The following is an 18,928-nucleotide window of genomic DNA, read 5'->3' as shown; positions in this document are numbered from 1 at the left end:
GTTGATTATTTGCAAAGAGGCTCAGCAAAGAATGGCATTTAGACTTTGGAAACAGTTTTGTTTCTGGGCATTTATCTCCCCTAAGAGCCCTCCCAAGTTGTTTCCCATGTATTCCTTGCATTCATTCATTCATTCAAGAATAGATTATTAAGCACCTACTGTATATAAAGCCATGGCAAGTGCAGTTTAGAAAAGGAATTAACCTAGTGTTCATGGATTTGAGGGGATATCCCTTCTCCTTCCTCAAAATGAAGCCTTATGCATTAACCACAAAAAAGAAATGGCCAACTTGGGCTGGATACCAGGCATTGTGCATCTTGTAAAGCAACCTTCAGAAATGGCTTGTTATGCACACACAAGGCCTATTCATATAGATTTTTTTTTTTTTTTACAGCTATAGTGCTTATTTACTGGAACAGCAAGAGTGTTGGATGAGGAAGGGAATTCAACTTGGTAGATTATTGCAGAATCTGAATTTTTTTTTAATTTTTGAACCTGATTGTGGGTTCCATCTATTCACTATGGTTTGGACCCATTTATATGTATGTTGTTTCTCCATTAGATTGTAAGCTCTGTGGGGACAGGAACTGCTTTTTGTTCTTCTTTGCATCTTCACCCACCTTTCAGGGTTATCCTGTGGATCAGATGAGATCATATTTGTAAAGTTCTTAGCACACTGCCTGGCACATAGCACCTACCTTAGAAAGGTTTATTCCCTCCCCATGATCCTCGGCACAGTGTCTGGCACATAGTAGATTCAACAGAAGGTTTATTCCCTCTCTTCGGCCCTTAGCACAGAATCTGGAATATGCAAAGTAATTAATCAATGTTTGATCATTGACTTATTTCAATAGTTTCGAGACCTCCCAATGAGGGAATTCCCTCCAACAATCTAAATCAGCACCTGCACTGGAATCTCCAAGCTTTGGGAGTTATGTGTGGACCTGAGGGGTTAAAGGAAATATCAGGGGTGATGCAGCCAATATGGTTCAGAGTTGGGATTAGAATCTGTGTCTTTTTGATATAGAGGCTATTTCTCTATCTACTACCCCCAAGTACCGAGTTATAAAAGAACCTAAAAGAATTTGATTTGTAGGTACAGATACCCTACATAGAATTATGAACTAGGTGGAGGCTATTTATCTCATCCCCACCAGCTTTTCTGTGCCTTATTTACTCAACCAACCAATCAATCAGCAAGCATCTATTAAGCCTCTCCTATGGTTTCCTTACTGGGTAGGTACTAAGGATGCCTAGGCAACAATGAAACACCCCTTGCCTCCCATTGATCTCCCTTATCCTCTACTCCTTAACTTCAAATGACCAAAGCCTGCCCAAGTTGGCCATCAGCCTACCATGCCCTCCTCTCTCCCTCAAAACTCACCTTTCCCAAGCACCATCATCTCCAGCCTTCCAAAGTCATCCATCATCTTGCTGACTAATGTCTGAAGTATTAACAGCTGATAGTGGCTTATTTTGTAACCCTCTTCAGTAGCATTTACTTTTTAGTCAGGATGAGGATTGGGGTGTGTCTGAAACCCAGTACCTTAACATTAAAGAATAACCATTAAATGACCAATAAGGAAGTATGTTTTATAGGACAATAAAAAATGAAAAAAACTTCCCCTAAAAAATAAAAATGAAAAAAGAATATTCAACAGATCCAAAATGGATCTGAAAATCTTTCCTCTCAAACTCAATTCTTCTCTCAATATCTCTATTTCTGTTGAGGGTTCTACAATTCTTTGTTATCATCCAGAATCATTCTGGACTCTTCCCTATCCCTTACCCCTCAGATCATCCAGTCATTGCCAAATCTTATTGATTCTATATCTGTAACACCACCCAAATCTATTCACTTGTATTAACAAGAAATCACCCAGCTCAAGACCTCATTGCCTCTAACCTGGACAATTAATCTTCTAGGTGGTTTCCCTGCTTCCATTTCTACCTACTCTCCAATTTATTTTCCATGTATTTGAAATAATTTCCTAATAAACATATATGATGATGCCATTCCTCTGCTCAAAAAAAATGAAGAACAATTATTTCATAATGAATGGGTCTGAGGCAGCCAGGTAGTACAGTGGAAGGAGATAAGAAGACCTGAGGTCACTTCTCCCTCAGATACTTCTTAGCTGTGTGAATCTAGCCATCACTTAACCTCTTTTTACCTCAGTTTCCCCAGGATGATAATGATAGTAGCTACCTTACAGATATGCTGTGATGATCAGATGATATACTATATGTAAAGAATTTTATACATTTTGGGGCATTATGTGAATGCTGATATTATTATTATTAATTATTATTTCAGATAGTACGACATAGCCAAGAAAGACTGAGGAGGGTCTTTCTCCAAAGTCCAACAAATCACTCCACACTAACAATCTATTCTGCCTACCTTAAGCAGATCCTAGAACTAGTACTCCACCAGAGAAAGGAATTTATGCTTAGAGTTTATTTAAATTGGGTGACCTGCTAAAAAGTAATTCTTGGGGAATTATGAAACATTAGAAAAATATTCAAGGGAGCCGAGTGAGAATTCAAAGTTTAAGTTATACAACAAAGCCAAAATCCAAGAAGAATGGAAGCTATTTTCAATCCAATGAAACAAGCACTTATTAAATATTTTCTGTGAGCTAGGCACTAGGGATACAAAGACAAAAGAAACAATGAGAAAATCCCTGCCCTTGAGAAGCTTCCATTCTACTTGAGGATGAGCCAATATGAAAATAGAAGGGAAATACATGATATTTGGGGGAGAAGAGGGAGAGTTATTGTCATTCAATTGTGTATGATACTTTGGGACTCCATTTGGAATTTTCTTGGCAAAGATATTAAAATGGTTTGCCATTTCCTTCTCCAGCTCATTTTACGGATGAAGTCATTAAGGCCAACAGGGTTTAAGTGACTTGCCCAGGGTCACACAGCCTGTTAGTGACTGAGGCCAGATTTGTACTCAGGAAGATAAATCTGTCTGATTCCAGGCCTGGATCTCTATCTACAACACTACTTAGCTGCCCAAAGGCCAGGGGATCTGGAAAGGCTTCCTGATGGAGATGACACCTATCACCTTGAATAAGAAGGTTCTTTTTTTTAAATTTTGGAGTTTCAGAACTCCCTTCTACTCTTTTTTTTCTTTCCTAAATCTTTACCTTCTGCCTTAAAATCAATACTGCCTATTGGTTCCAAGGCAGAAAAGTGGTAAGGGCTAGGCAATGGAAATTAAGTGACTTGACCAGGATCCTACAGCTGGGAAGTATCTGAGACTAGATTTTAATCCAGTATGTCCTATCTCTGATCTTGGTTCTCAGTCTACTTAGCCACCTACCTGCCCCCATGCTCCTTTCTACTCTCAAAAATTAATGAGGCTTCCAAAAAGCTTTTGTTTATGTGGGTTACATCTATCAATATTTACTATATCAGAATTAAAAATGTTTTAGTAGTATGATGAAAATCATTCTTGACCTCTCAGTCTCCCTAAAATGTTCTTTTTGTAGCTGCCTCCTGAAAGACCCTTTGCATTACCCAGTTTGTCCAACCCCTCATTTTTTTTTGTTTCCTAAGAGTTGGTACTTAGAGTACCTCTCCTTCCCCTCTTGTGTTGGAAGTGTCCCCAACTGCTGCTGTCCTGTTTACAAGGTTCAGCTGTCCCATTACTCAGACATTTTTCATCATGTCATATACCACATCTGTGAATTCCTCCCTTCCAAACAAAATGGTCTCACATTTTAGGTTGTTTGTTTATATAATATGGGAAGTTCCAGTAAACATTGTCAGTGTCAGATTTCCATTTCACTTCCTTTGTTTGTCATTATTGACTTGTAACAACATGGTTTCTCATTTCCTGTTTGATATCTGGCTGTGCTTAAATGGAAACACACATCACAAGAACTCATCCCTTTCGAGCTTGAGGGTTTCCAAAGTCCATTCTTCATCATGCCCCATGAATAGGCATGATTATTCCCATTTTTGATAGGTGAAGTGTCTGGTCCATTATAGAGGTGGAATAAATGTTTGCTTATTGATAAATTGATTAAATTACTTTAAGGAAATATATTCAACACTCATTATGTCCTAGAGACTATGTTATAGATGTTGGAGAAACAAAAATAAAAATGGAAGTCCATAAGCTCAAGTGCTTCTATCCTGCTAGAGGGAGAGGAGGATTATATGTAGGTATGAAGGATGCAAAAGACGCAAATCAAAGACAAAATAATTGCTGGCAGTGCTAACAAGTAGGGCAAACAGGGAAGGCTTCTTGTGTATGGTAGCATTTAAATAGAGCCTTGAAGAGAGTTAGGGTTACCTTAATGTGATGATGAAGAGAGAGAACATTCCACGTACTAGGGACACTAGACAACAGCACTGAGGAAGATGATGGTATGTGCAATGAACTTCCAGTAGGCCAAGTTTGGGAAGAAAGTAGACTTCATTAGGGGAGTAATTTCCTGTATGTGGAGACTCTGTCAATGAAGAACAGAAACACTCTATGTCTTAGTAGCTGCCTTAATGAGCTCCTACAACTTCATTAAATAAATGAACCAATAAATCAGGGAATAAGAGAATTAATAAATAAATGGATAATAAACAAATGTACAAATGAAGGAATAAATCAGTTCACAAAACTAAATAATATTTAGATAATAAATATAATTACTAGATAGATAGACAGACATACAGATAGTTATTATTTCCCCAATTAGCCAACTGTCCAAAGATGAGCCTATACATTTAAATGGCTTGGATGACCCTCAGTTGATAGGCATATCCACCATGAAGCCAGACCACCTTGGGGACCCTTTCCTGATGGTTCTTCACCAGCATTAATTTTGAAAATCCAAAGCCACCTCTCAACCCTGATGTAGCATTCAAGAAGTAGAGAACATTGGTGGAGGAGAAGACACAGTGCAATGATCAAGTTTCAAAGGTGTAGCTACTTAGAAACTGAGATAAACTATCATTTTCTCCTCACTGGTAGGTACTATGTTTATCTCACAGAAGTCACCAAGGACCAGATAGATATTTGAGTGGTAACACGAATAGAAATTGGCAATGACAACCCTCTGACAACAGTTTGTATCCATTTCCTCTTTTTTTTTTTTTTTTTGGGGGGGGGTACAGTGGCACTGGGAAGAGGTGAATTCTGCTTATAGACCAAAGAACTTAAGGGAATTCAATGTGGCTTTAAAGAACAGTAAGAGGGAAATAAGAAGGAAGGGGGGAGAAAGGGAAGTATAACAAGGAGGGGACTATAGGAAGTGATTAAAAAAACAAAACACTGGTATAGAAGGAAACAGTGAAAGAAGAAAGGACAGGACTAGGAGAGAGAATCAAAATGTCTGGGAATGCACAGTTGATAATTATAACTCTGAATGTGAATGAGATGAACTCGCCCATAAAACAGAAGCAAATAGCAGAGTGGATTAGAAACCAAAATCCTACCATATGTTGTCTACAAGAAACACACATGAGACAGACAGACATACATAGAGTGAAAATGAGAGGCTGGAGCAAAATCTTTGGGGCTTCAAATGAGAAAAAGAAGGCAGGGGTGGCTATCATGATCTCTGTCAGAGCCAAAGTAAAAATAAATAAGGTTAAAAGAGATAGGAAAGGGAACTACATCCTAATAAAAGGCAGTATAAACAATGAAGAAATATCAGTACCCAAATGGTATAGCTTCCAAATTTCTAAAGGAGAATCTAGTGGAGCTCAAGGAGGAAATAGAAAGCAAAACCATACTTAGTGGGGATCTCAACCTTCTCCTATCAGATCTAGATAAATAAGAAAGAGATAAGAGAGGTGAATGAAACCCTAGAAAAATTAGAGTTAATAGATATATGGAGAAAAATAAATAGGGACAAAAAGGAATACACTTTCTTTTCAGCAGCACATGGAACATTCACAAAGATAGAGAACTGAACTAAGACTCCAAACCTGGGTTCAAAACCTGTCACTGAGACTGTTATAGGGGTACAAATGGTGGACCCCTGGGTTTGGGAAGGAAACCTTTCTCAAGAATGAGAGGACTCCAAGCTTAGTTTAAAAGTAAAAAGAAAGATTTATTAGTAAGATAGGATCCATGGCCAGCAAGACAGCAAGAGTGGAACAACTCAGGAGGGCCCTCTGGGACATGGCACAGCAGCTCCCCAATGGCCCAGTTCAAGGGTTTTTGTATCCTTCTCAAGGGTGTGGACCTGACTTCTTGCACTCAGGTACTAGGTGGGTGGGGAGGGTCTGTCTGGGATCCTCTGGGCTTAGGCTATCAAGGTGTGGCAGGGAGGTGTATCTCTTTTGTCTATCTCCACCTAAAGGATGTCCAAGGATAATGGTCTTTACCTTGGGAGTCACAAGGGCAGGAAGGGGGAAGGGAATTTCCCTGTTCACAGCCTGCCAGAGTTAAGGGGTGCGGGGTCCCTGCCATCTCTTCACAATGCCCATGTCAAGACAACTAGATAGTACAGTGGATAGAAAGTTGGCCCTGGAGTTAGGAATACTTGAGTTCAAACCTGGTTTCAGATACTAATTAGTTGTGAGATCCTGGACAAGTGACATAACCACTGCCTGTCTGTTTCCATTTAATGACACATAGAGATAATTCTAGCGCCTAACTCAGATTTGTTGTAAGGATCAAATGATTTAATATTTGTAAAGTACTCAGCACATTACCTGAAACACAGATGGTGCTTAATAAATGCTTATTCCTTCCAGGGACACATAATGGTTATGTTATCCTGAGCATGCTTTTTAGCTTCTTAGTGCCCCCAGGCAACACTCAGTATGACTACAAATTACAAAGCAAGTATCAATCTACCTTGGAGGAAGGAATTCCTCATCTTAAAGGCCCTGTACCAAAGAAATGAAATATCTGGCCCACTGATAAAAATAATTCATATCTGTAGAGTGTCTCCAGAGTTATTACCTTACTTACTCGGAACCTCATGGTGACCCCTGTTACTTCAAGAATTTCTATTTTACAGATTAAAAAACTAAGTTTTAGAATAGATAAACTACTTATCTAGTGTAATAATTACCCTAAATAATTGAAGAATTTCATAAGAGGTTTGCTTCAAAGCTTGAAGCTGACTATAATATCAGGTGGTTTTTGTTATTGCTGTTAAAATTCTATTTCTAATGTAAGGATCAGTTTTGCTGAATCTTCTTTTTTTCCTACTCCTCTTCCTTACTTCCTCCCTCCCTCCCTATTTCCCTTTTCCTTCCCTCTCTCTTTCCCCCCTTCCTTCTTACCTTTCTTCTTTCCTTTAAAAATAAAAGCTAAAAAAGGATGACCCCCTGCATTAGGTAGAGATAACATAAAGGAGGGAAATCTAAGCCCAAAAAAACAAAAGATAGAATTACAATTTATTTTTTAAAAAGTCAAAGAGTGACCCAAAGAAATGCCAGGATGATAAACTCTATTGGTGTCTTATAGTTCCTGTATTCCAATGTGTATTGAGTGTAGGTTAGAGGTCTGGCTTAATAAGAGAGAGAGGAGGGACACACATTCAAATGCTTGTTCTCATTCTTCCCTGGCTCACTTTTTAAATAAACAATGCAATGAATGGGTGGGAGCCTGGGTGGATGTTTGGGGATGGGACAGCTATAATCTCCCCTCCCCCTCCACCAACAAGACTCTTTTTTGCCCACATAATTCAGTTAGGGATGTCATGTAGTGACAGCATTATTATCCTCTATTAATGGTCCTGCTGGGACAGATTCTGCTCCTATTAAGTCAGTTTTTTTCTTTAATTATTTTCACAAACTTGAAGTTTGGATCCTGCCATTATTGGAAGTAGTAGTAGTAGAGGGACATCAAGTTGTTTGAGTTTTTCCCTCGTATTTTTCTCTTTCCAGCCCAGGAAGTGACATTATAACAGGAAGCTTTGGTGGGTTTGAAAGGATTTAGATGAAGCTGAGAACAGTCTACTTGACGCCCCCAGTAATGTCTCCCTGGCAAATAACATTGTACTAGTAGGTGATAGTGGTGGGAATAATTATCATAATTATTAGTCAACAAATATTTACTAAATACCTACTAAGGTACTGTACTAAGTGTTGGGAATAGAAAAACAGAAAAAGACATTTCCTGCCTTGTCATCATTTTGATGAGGGAAATGAAATGTAGATAGATAGATAGATAGATAGATAGATAGATAGATAGATAGATAGATAGATAGATAGATAGATAGAATAGATGGATTGATGGATGGATGGATAGATAGATACGTAGATGCATAGATAAGAGTTTGTTCAGGGGTTTTCAATTTTTTCCAACTCTTCATGACTCCATTTGAGGTTTTCTTGGCAAAAATACTAGCACGATTTGCCATTTGCTTCACTAATTCACTTACAGATGAGAAAAATGAGGCAAAGAGGGTTAAATGACTTGCCCAGGATCACACAGCTAGTAAGTTTCTGAGGCCATATTTAATTCATTAAAATAAGTCTTTCTGATGCCAGGTTCAGCACTCTATCCACTGCACCACCTAGATGCCCAGGCAATTAGAAATACATGAAGATAAACATGATGTGTGCATATGTATATACAAGATACTCCCATAGTAGAAATAAGGCAATCTTATAGAGAATGAGATTCACAATACATTGTTGATTGATGTAAATTCTACAAAGTACTTTTGCATATATTAATGTTTTCAGTAGCCCTGTGTGGTAGGTACTATAATTATTTCCATTTTCCAGATGAGGAAACTGATTCTCAGAGAACTTCCCTTAGCTTTAAGTGTCTGAGAAAGGAACTTAATCCAGATCTTCCTGACTCCCAGTCTAGCATTCTGTCCATAAAGCCATATGGTCTCTGCCACTGGGTTCTTGACAAGCTTTTCTAGCTATATACTGATCTCTCCATACCTGCAGCATGAAAGATGTAAGGATAGGTTATTGAGTTAGAACAAAAGACTGGAGTTCTTATGTTCAGTTCCCCAAATAGGCCATAGCTGCCTTGTGATTTTGGATTAATTAGCAAAGTGTCTCAGTTGGCCACATCTAAGACATTAAAGTGAACATAAAGACCTTCATGAATATGTAATGTCCTAGAGATCTTTATTCTTGAAATCTCAACTGTTGTAGCTCAACATTGAAAATAGTAAGAATCTGTAAAAAGTTGGCATGATACCAAGGAGAGGGCATTGAGTTTTGAAGGAGAGAAATTGGTTTAAATATCTGAGTCTCTGTGCCTCATTCTCCTTATCTCTAAAATGAAATGGTAGACTAGAAGTCTTTTGATGTCTCTCCCATCTCTAGACCTAGGATCTTCATAATTTACTGGCTATGGAATCAGACTACTGGGATGAAAATGCCCACTCTGCCTCTGTACTTTGCACCCTTGTAACTTTGACCACATTTTTTAAATTTTTCTGGACTTCAAATTCCTCATTAGTGTAATGAGGAGCTAGAATTAAATGACCTTTCACATCCTGTATGCCTCTAAATCTATGATCCTATGGACATCCTGAATGGGACCTTTTTTGAGCTGGTACCAGTGGTATACTTCTTTCTCCTTTTTTTTCTCCTCCTCCTCCTCTTCCTCTTTCTCCAACTCCTGCAACTCCTCCTTCACTTCCATGCATTTTTTTATTGCATTCTCTTTACCCCTCAACTCCCTGAAGACAAGTAGGAAGAGAACTTTTTTTTTTTTTACTTTACCTTTGGTTTCTTCGAATGCTATATGTAAGAGAAGAGGCCCTAGTCTTTGTGGAGATGTTTACATGCCCCTGATACCATGTTCTTCCTGTTTCACTCTGGCTTCCTGTCAGATGAGAAAACTGAAAGAAAAGAGCCACGGACCATAGAAAACATATGTGTTCATCTAGTCCAGGGGTTCCCAAACGTTTTTGGCCTATCGCCCCCTTTCCAGAAAAAAAATATTACTTAGTTCCCCCTGGAAATTATGAAACTATTTATTGAACTCAGGATAGAATGTAATACAAAAAAAGTGTGGCCATCACCGCCCCCCTGGATCACTACAGCACCCACCAGGGGGCAGTAGTACCCACTTTGTGAATCACTGATCTAGACCCCTGGACCATGATTTCAGTTCTACAGATGTTCTTTCTCTTACTGTAGTTCACAAACCCTTGTGTACTGTTATTTTTAAAAGAAAAAAATGTACAAACTGCTATAGCTAGGGGAAAATAAATTATTACCGAGTGGCCAATTTTCTGGATCTAATCTTCTCTGTACTTAATAGGAATTCTCCCTTGATGACAGTTATCTAACTCATTTCTAATACTATATTTGAAACCTTTGTTACTCTATAGGACTTAACAACATTTCTGGCATAGTTACTGAGAACCAGAGGTCATGGTAAAACCAAAACGTATGACTTTAGTGGAGTCATCTATGAAGTTTAAAAACCAGAGCTTTTGTCTTGATGGTTACATTTTCCCACTAAGGCTTGGGATGATATATGGACTCAGTCTTTCCAGCCTGAATAAGACCAACCAGAGTGTATACCTCATAGGCATAAAGCCTTTGATGACTAGCAGTCCTCTCCATGTCACACTGAAAGGGCAAAATGGAAATGGTTATGTTATTAGAAAAAGTTATCTGCTATTAGAAAAGCAGAGCTGTTACTAGCAGACTTGGTGCCTAGGGCAAGAGGGACTAAATATGCCCTTCAATCATCTGGATAAAGTCTATGCTATTGACCCCATAAGGAAGATCTGTGGTGCAAAGGATTAAAGTCATGGGATTGGTATTCAAACTCAATCTCTTACTACCTCTTTGACTTTGGACAAATCACTTCCCATCTCTAACAATGATTTCTTCATGTATAAAATGAGGGAGTTAGATTGGCTGATTCCTAAGAGCCTTCCCAGATATGATTTGTTAGCCAGATTACCTCTCAGCTACCTGACATCTCTAGATTCTCTGATATTGAAAATAATTCCATAGTGAGGAAATGGAAATTCTAAACTCTTTCAAGGATGCTGCAATGAGGAAGGAGAGAGTGGCAATAAAAATCTATTCCAGGATCTTTGTCCTCATGGTTATCATCATAACTAGCATTTATATAGTGCTTCATAAAACATTTCACAAAGATTATTACATTTGATTCACTCTTGGAGGTTGGTGATATTATTATCCTCATTTTACAAATAAAATGAGGCAGAGAGAGGTTAAGTGACTTGCCCAAGGTCACATTGTTAGGAAGTATCTGAGGATGGAGTTGAACTCAGATATTTCTGACTTTTGATCCTGCATTCTATCTACTATAATATCTATTTAATTATTCATACTAACTAGTATCTATACTGCTAAAAGTGTAATTACTGTTAAAATGTAAATATAATTAATTTCAGAGTTGCACAGTCATTAAAAATCATTATTTTAAATGCTCATGCCCTCTAAATTTCAGCGCCCTGGGACCAAGAACCAGTCACCCCACCCTAGTTATGGCTCTCCATATATGGTATGTGTTCATTTCCATATAAAGTCCTTCCATTTAACTGTCTCAATTCTGGATGGAAAAAAAAAAAAACAAGAAACTTCAGAGTGCTAACACAACTGGGGTAACCATTGAGGCTACATAGAACACAGTTTTATTATGAGTGCACATGTAAGCTGTCACTTTGTGTAGTAAGAATAATATAATTAGCCCTTTGTTCAAATTTTATATAAAGACTACTCTTTATATATCTATATCATCATTTCCAACTCTGGACCATTTGCTTCCTCTCTTACTTGGTATGTTCACTTCTCTCCCCTCACATTGTCCCTCCTATTCTTTTCATCTTCTTTCCATGATCTCTAAGAATAAATATTTCAAGTAGTTGAATAGACCAAATTATCTTGCTAAATTTCTCTTAACTTAAAAAAAAGTTGAAGGGGAAGAAGAATTAATATTTTGGCTCTTTCAGAACCTTATCTCTGTTTCAGGGAACATTTGGAGAGTGTCCTCAATATTTGCCCCCTTTGAGTTTACAATCTGCTTCTCAGGAATGTTCCTCTCATCTGGGGTCAAGAATGCTGGAAGAAAGTGCTCTGTGAGGGAATGGAATGGACGACATTAGGGGCCCAGGGTCTGAGCTCACTTTCAACATAAACTGTAATGTCCCCTCAACCTCTTTATTTTTTTTTTAATTTTTTTTTTTTTGGCACAGAACTCAGAATAGAAGAAGAACAAAGATTAGCTCATCTGAGGAATTTCTGTAATTAAAACCCCCTACCACTGGTTCTTTTCCAAAGAGGGAAGGAGAAAGAAGGAAGGAAGGAAGGAAGGAAGGAAGGAAGGAAGGAAGGAAGGAAGGAAGGAAGGAAGGAGAAGAAGAAAAGAGACCTGTAAGCTAAAGATATGATTAACTTGAAGTTCTAGGAGACATCACTGACTCTGCCATGTGTCTATATAACTTTCTGCAAAAGCTCTTCAAATAAATCAATAAGACAAAAGAAAACAAAGAGAAAATGTTGCCTCTTCTTAATGCTTTGTGACCTAGAGAACCTTATTTATTTGTCACTCCTGAAGCACCTTCCATCTGGAGAGCTCACCACTCTTCTGCACGCTTTTTAAATTTCTTAACAATGAGTACCCTTCAAACATCACAGTAGCAGAAAGAAGAGCAGGAGCGAGAAGAAGCAATGAGTGAGGCGGTGACATGTGATGACACAAGAAAGAGAAGCACAGAAATGAAAATAGATCAGATTTCAAGTAGCAAAGTTGTAGACATTAATTTCATCAGCCAATACTCCTGTCAAGTAGGGGCTGTTATTTTCTCAACTTTGTCAACTGGAAAACTGAGTCTTTGAATGGTTAAGTGTCATACCTAGAGACTCACAACTAGTAGATGATCCTAGATTTAAAGCTTAAAGGGACCTTAGGATTAAACTTTATTATTTTAAATACAAGGAAACAATAAGCATTTAAGTGATTTGCTGGAAATTGCACATATTTTAACATGGGTCTTACTGACTCTAAGCCAGTGGTAACTATACATAGGAGGGTATCAGTGACACCTACCACAATGTCTCTTAATTCTTGGCTTTTCAACCTTTGACCTTGCTTTACAAAAATGTGGGACATTAGTAAGTTGTTTTAATACCCATCTCACACATTTCTTTTTTTTTTTTTTTTTAATAACCCTTACCTTCTGTCTCAGAACCAATACTGTGTATTGATTCTAAGGTAGAACAGCAGTAAGGGCTAGGCAAAGGGGCTAAAGTGACCTGCCCAGAGTCACATAGTTAGGAAGTGTCTAAGGCCAAATTTGAACCCAGGACCTCTCATCTTTAGGCCTGGCTCTCCATCCACTGAGCTACCCAGCTGCCCCCATACATTATTAATAATAAAATAATGAAAGTAGGAATTTTAGGTATGATGTGAATAGTAAGTAAAATTACTTAACCATTAATAAAAATTAAGCAGTCTCTGTCCCCAAGGAGTTTACAGTCTATTGGAGAAAAGAACATATACACATGTCCATGAGTGAAAAAAAAGAATATATAATAAATATAAGGTGATTTTGCAGAGGAAAGCATTATAAGGAGAGCTAGAGGGTTCCTGGAGAAGGTCTTTTGTGGGAAATAAATGACTTTGAGAGGCAGAGGGGAGAGGAGAATGCATTCCAGCCATGGAGAACAGCTTTGACAACAGTATGGCGATAGAAAGCAGAATGTCATTTATCAAGGACAACAATTAGGCTGGTCTGACTGCAACAGAGAGTATGTGAAGAAGAGTCAGGGATAAGAAGTCTGGAAAGGTAGGTAAAAGGCATGTTGTAAAGGGCTTTCAATGCCAAAAAGTCATTTCACCTTAGAGATAAAAAGGAATCACTACAGTTTTGAGCAGGGGATTGATGCAGTCAGGCCTCCACTTTAGTATAATCTCTTCTGCAGCTGTGTGGATAATGGAATGCAGTGGGGACAGAATTGAGGAAAGGAGACCAACAAAGCACCATTGCTATAGTCTACACAAAAAAGGGAAGGCAGAGCCAAGATGGCGGAGTGTTGGGAAGCAGTGCAATGAGCACCTTTCCCCAAACTCCTTCTAAATGACCCATGTACAAGTGTACAAAATGTACAAATCAAATCCTGATGGGAAAATCCAGAGGTGAGAAGGGCCTTACCTAAGATGGTCATAGGATAAGTAGAGAGAAGGAGATGTAGTGAAGGCACAAGTGATAAGACTTTGTAGTTGATTGGATATGTGAGGTAAAGAACAGTGAGGAGTCAAGGATCACTGTCAGACTCGGAATCTGGCTGACTAGAAGACTGGTGGTTCCCATGAAAGCAGTAGGTCAGTTTGAAAAATGATGGTTTGGGCAGAGAAAGGAGCTGTTTTGACCAATGCTAAATTTGAGGTGCTTATGGGAATCTGGTTGGAAATATCTAAAGGTAGTTGGTAATACAAGCCTGAAGTTCAGGAGAGAGACTAAAAGTCAATATATAGATCATATAGTCAATCATAAAAAGATGATGTTGAACCCATGTGAGTTTAGGAGATCACTAAGAAAGAGAACAGGAAAAAGAAATACATGCAGGGCAGAATCTTGGGATACAGCCATAGTTGGGCGTGATGAGGAAGATGTTAAGAATAAATGACCCAACATGAGAAGAAGAAAATAGTAGAGAACATAACAAAAAAAGAAAATCCAGATTGGGGGGGGGGGGGAGGGAGGGCGGGATGGTGAGAGGGTAGTCAACAATGGCAGATGCTTCAGAAAGGCCAAGAAGGATGAGTACTACGAAACGGTTCATTGATGTTGAACATGTCAATGACACCTGCAGCTTTGCCACAGCCTCCCTAGAAAACAGTACCCACACCTGAACAGAGTATTCCAGATGTGGCAAGCCCAGGGCTAAGTGCAGTGGGACTCCCCCCTCCCTCATTTGGAACACTCTCATGAAGCACACCACCACCACCACCACCACCACCACCACCACCACCAATTAACTTTTAGCAATCAAACTCCTGAGCATCCTTGGTGACACGTAAGCTTTGTCCTGCATGACTTTCCCAAATTCTTCCTGATTTAAAGAAAAGATTATATCATTTGATAAAGTTATTGATAATAAAAAAGACAATTGTGAGAGTAATGGGCATAAGGACACCATAATAAAGGATCCACATGATAAGGCTGAGGATGAGACTATCTGACCTGAATCAAGAGACTTTCTGAATACCAAAGTCTACTTTTTTCTGCTCTCTTAAAAAATATAGAATTCCTTTTTCTCATACTCCTCCTCCTTCTCATTTCCTATCTTCTCTTCCCATCTCTCTCATTCTCTTTCTTCTCTCTTCTATCTTTTTGTCCGGTCCCCTTGACCTTTCTTCCATATCTTTTCCCCCATCCCTTTGTGTTTCTCCTTTCTCTTTCCTCTACCATGTTTTTAATGTTTCCATCAAATGAATAAAAAACTTTACAAAGATATAATTCCTTCCCGCTCCTCTAGTCTTCCTTTTCTATCTTCCTTTTCTTTTTCTCTCCCTTTCCACTTCCTTTCTCTTTTAAAAATAAAATTGACCAACCTAGGGAAAAAAATAATTTACCTCAAGCCATATACCATTTTTTACCTCCTCTTATATAAGTGTATTAGCAATTCAACATCTAGACTTTTTGAAACATGAGTAGATTTTTGGAGTTTATTCAGGGAACCTGAAAATGATCCTTCAGACCTCCTGGACTCTGAACAAATGGATGGACCACATCCTGAAATCAACCACAGTCAGTCATGATGCTCAATACCCAAGAGCCCTATCAAAGAAAGGCCATTTGTTATTACTTGTTGCCTCTGGGCCACCAGTTAAGGAGATGAGCATAGAAAAAGGATATCATTCTCATGAAGTTTCAATAAGTAGAACCCAGAGAAGCTTAACAAGTGGAGAAGACATCCTGGAACTCAAGGAATCCTCCTAGCGGTCCAGGGTTCTTAATTTGGAGGTGTGAGTATGTTGAACATTTAGGCAACTGTTTTCTAATATAACTGATTTCCTTTCCTTTTTTTTTTTAAAACTATTTCCTTTCTAATCCTCTGTATTTTATTTTGTTCATTTAAAAACATTCTAAGATGGCTTTGTCAAACTCCTAAAGAAGTCCAAGAGACAAAAAAAGTTAAGAATCTCTCTCCTTTAGAGATCATAGAGACAATAGAGAATCTATTAATAATTAATGGACAAACCAATGAATGAATAAAATGTATAAATGCATGAATAAATAAATAGATTAGAGCAGGCAAATACATAAAAAGGTTAAATAGATATGACAGACATCCAGACCTGGATGTTCTTTTTTGCCAATATTATTAAACCTGGCTGCCATTGCTTTGGGAACTTGAAGCAATCCGACCGCATATCCTCAGGGAAAGTTTGCTGTTATTTGTGACAAATAGCTCAAGGCTGTAAGTTAAAATTACAGGTGGGTACACTTATTGCCTAGAAGTTTTAGGCTGCCTCTTTGTGAGGTTTTATTGGGATTACCAGGCAGATCCAAGATTCTAATAACTTCTCTATACCCACCTCCACATTCCCATAATGATCTGTGAATGCCTTGTCATCATCTGGTTTTCTTGTCTGCGTCTTTCCATGAGTTTCCCATAAAGGATTTATTGTGAGGCTTTACCCAAAGAAAGGGCCTCTAAGCTCCCCAGAACTTTATTATGAGACATTATCCATAGATAATGTGTTCAAACACCTTGAGGAAAAAAAAAAAAAAGATCCTCCTTCTGTTTCCAATCAAGCTTCTCCAGGCTGTCCAGAACAATGTCCTCTGGGCCTTATGTGGCCTCAGCAAGTCAGCCAGAAAGAGGAAACGAGGCAAATCAGTCCATGCGTAGCCAAGTATGAGCTGAATTCATTCTGGGCCATAATATCCCCATTAGCTCCATGAGTCAGAGCAGGCCAGAAACAGAAAACAAGGACACAGGGTGGGATACTCTGGGTGTCAAGTCCCATAGAACCTGTGGGAAAGAAATCACCACCAAATTCAGTTCTGAAGTATGAGACCCATTGCTTTCCAGTGGAAAATGTCCTCAACATTTGCCTCTTCTTATTTAGTTGGCACAACTACAGAGCACTGGACTTGGAATCAGGAAGCCCTGAGTTTAAATCTTGCCTCAGATACTTATTCCTTGTGTTGTGACCTTCAGCAATTCATTTAACCTCTCTCTGCCTCAGTTTCTTCACCTTTAAAAATGGGATAATAATAGCATTTACCTCCTAGGTGTGCTGTTAGGATCAATTTAGGTATTAAAAGTATCTTGCAAGTTTTAAAGTGAGACATAAATGTTAACTCTTCTTAGTCTGATCATCATTATCATTATTATTATCTTGTGGCCTTGAGAAAGTCATAATTCTTTTTTGAGCCTTAATTTATAAAATAAGGCATATTAGACCTTTGAGCTCCCTCCAAGTCTATGGTCCTGTGAAGAAACTACTGGACCTCCTTGAGCTTCAATTTCCTTCTCTCTAACAAGAAGAAATTGGATTCAATGACATCTGAATTCCATCCTGGTCTATGATGTTATGAGCCTGAGATCATCCCAACATGCATCATGTTAACAAGATACCTCCTCATGCTGCGGGATCATCAGACTCTGATGGAGCCACTTTAAGCTTCCTCTTTCTCCTTTAGTCTTCTGTTCCCCTTTTCCTTCTTTTCTCTTCCTTTCTCTCCCAGTAGAAAGAACACTGACTCTCCAGCTAAAAGACTAGTGAATGAATCAACAAGTATTGATTGAATTCCTACTATGATAGCTACATGTCAGGTACTGTTTGGCACTGGTGATGACAAAAAAAAAAAAAAAAGAATTAAATGAATTAAGTGGCCCCTGATCTCAGAAAGACATTACATTTGGACAGACATGTGAATATAGATGGACAAACAGGTAGAAAGACAGAAAAACTGACAGATTGACAGACACAGATAGATTGCTAGATACACAGACAGACAGACACAGAGGAAGACAAATAGATATGGGGAGAGAGACAGATAAAAAGACAGAGACAGAGACAGAGACAGAGAGACAGAGATAGAAAGATAGAAACAGAAAGACAGACAGAAAGACAGAGAGATATCACTGATATAGAGAGAGACAGCACAAGAAAGAGAGACAAGAGATAGAGACAGATAGATGAACAGATACAGAGACAGACAGACAGATTGAGATAAATAACAGACATATAGACAGACAGACAGGCAGACATAGACAGATAGAAATCGGTATAGAATCAAAAGAAGAGCAATGCTACCCTTCACTTCATCACTTTCCATCTAAGGGATCTAGGAAAAAAAAAAAAAACATTTAACTTCTCCGGGCCCCAATTTTCTCATCTGTAAGTTGGGGGAAGGAATGCTTGCCTTGACATCCTTGCAGGGTTGTTGGGAGGATCAAATACATTTAATCTATAATGTGCTGAAATCTATCAATTCATCAGTCAAGAACTGTTGATTAAACCCTTGCTATATGCTGGTCTCTGTGCTAGGCACTGAATAAAAATATGAGGAATGAAATTCCCTGCTGCCAGAGTGGAAGGAAGGATTTTCCACACTGTTAAGACTTGAGCAAATGTAAAGGCTTCTAACCCCTCTGTGCAGGCTCTCCCAACATGCTGTTGAAGTGAACTAAGGGAGGAGTGGAGTTTTTCTAGTCTCTATTTACAATCAAGTCTTAGGTTCAAAGATTTAGAGCTGGAAATGATCTAGGAAACCATCCAGTGGCCCAGAGAGGTAAATCAACTTTCCCAAGGTCTCCAACCTAAGTGTCAAAGACTGAATTTGAACCCAGATTCTCAGGTTCCAAAACTAACTTTCTTTCATTTATGCCACTCTGGCTCAGGTAGAAGTCACTTGTGTCTCAATGACTCAGAAATCCTCCTGAGAAATGGTGAAGTAGATCTGTCTCTCTCCTTCTCCTTCTCCTTCTCCTTCTCCTCCTCCTCCTCCTCCTCCTCCTCCTCCTCCTCCTCCTC

At 38.6% G+C, this 18,928-nt stretch overlaps 1 protein-coding gene across 1 annotated transcript in view; it reads left to right on the top strand.

Annotated features, from left to right (window-relative positions):
- Window positions 1-18,928, top strand: part of RBMS3 (RNA binding motif single stranded interacting protein 3) — a 755,361-nt gene that overhangs the window by 727,732 nt on the left and 8,701 nt on the right. Inside the window, exons 15-16 of the mRNA XM_044678877.1 lie at window positions 11,384-11,520; window positions 16,840-16,954. Of these exons, the coding sequence (XP_044534812.1) occupies window positions 11,384-11,520; window positions 16,840-16,954 (252 nt within the window). The remainder of the gene's footprint in view (window positions 1-11,383; window positions 11,521-16,839; window positions 16,955-18,928) is intronic.

The sequence above is a fragment of the Gracilinanus agilis genome, chromosome 5 (assembly GCF_016433145.1).
Source record: "Gracilinanus agilis isolate LMUSP501 chromosome 5, AgileGrace, whole genome shotgun sequence".
NCBI lineage: Eukaryota > Metazoa > Chordata > Mammalia > Didelphimorphia > Didelphidae > Gracilinanus > Gracilinanus agilis.
Note: the sequence above shows the minus strand (reverse complement) of the source record. Positions and strands in the feature narration are given on the sequence as shown.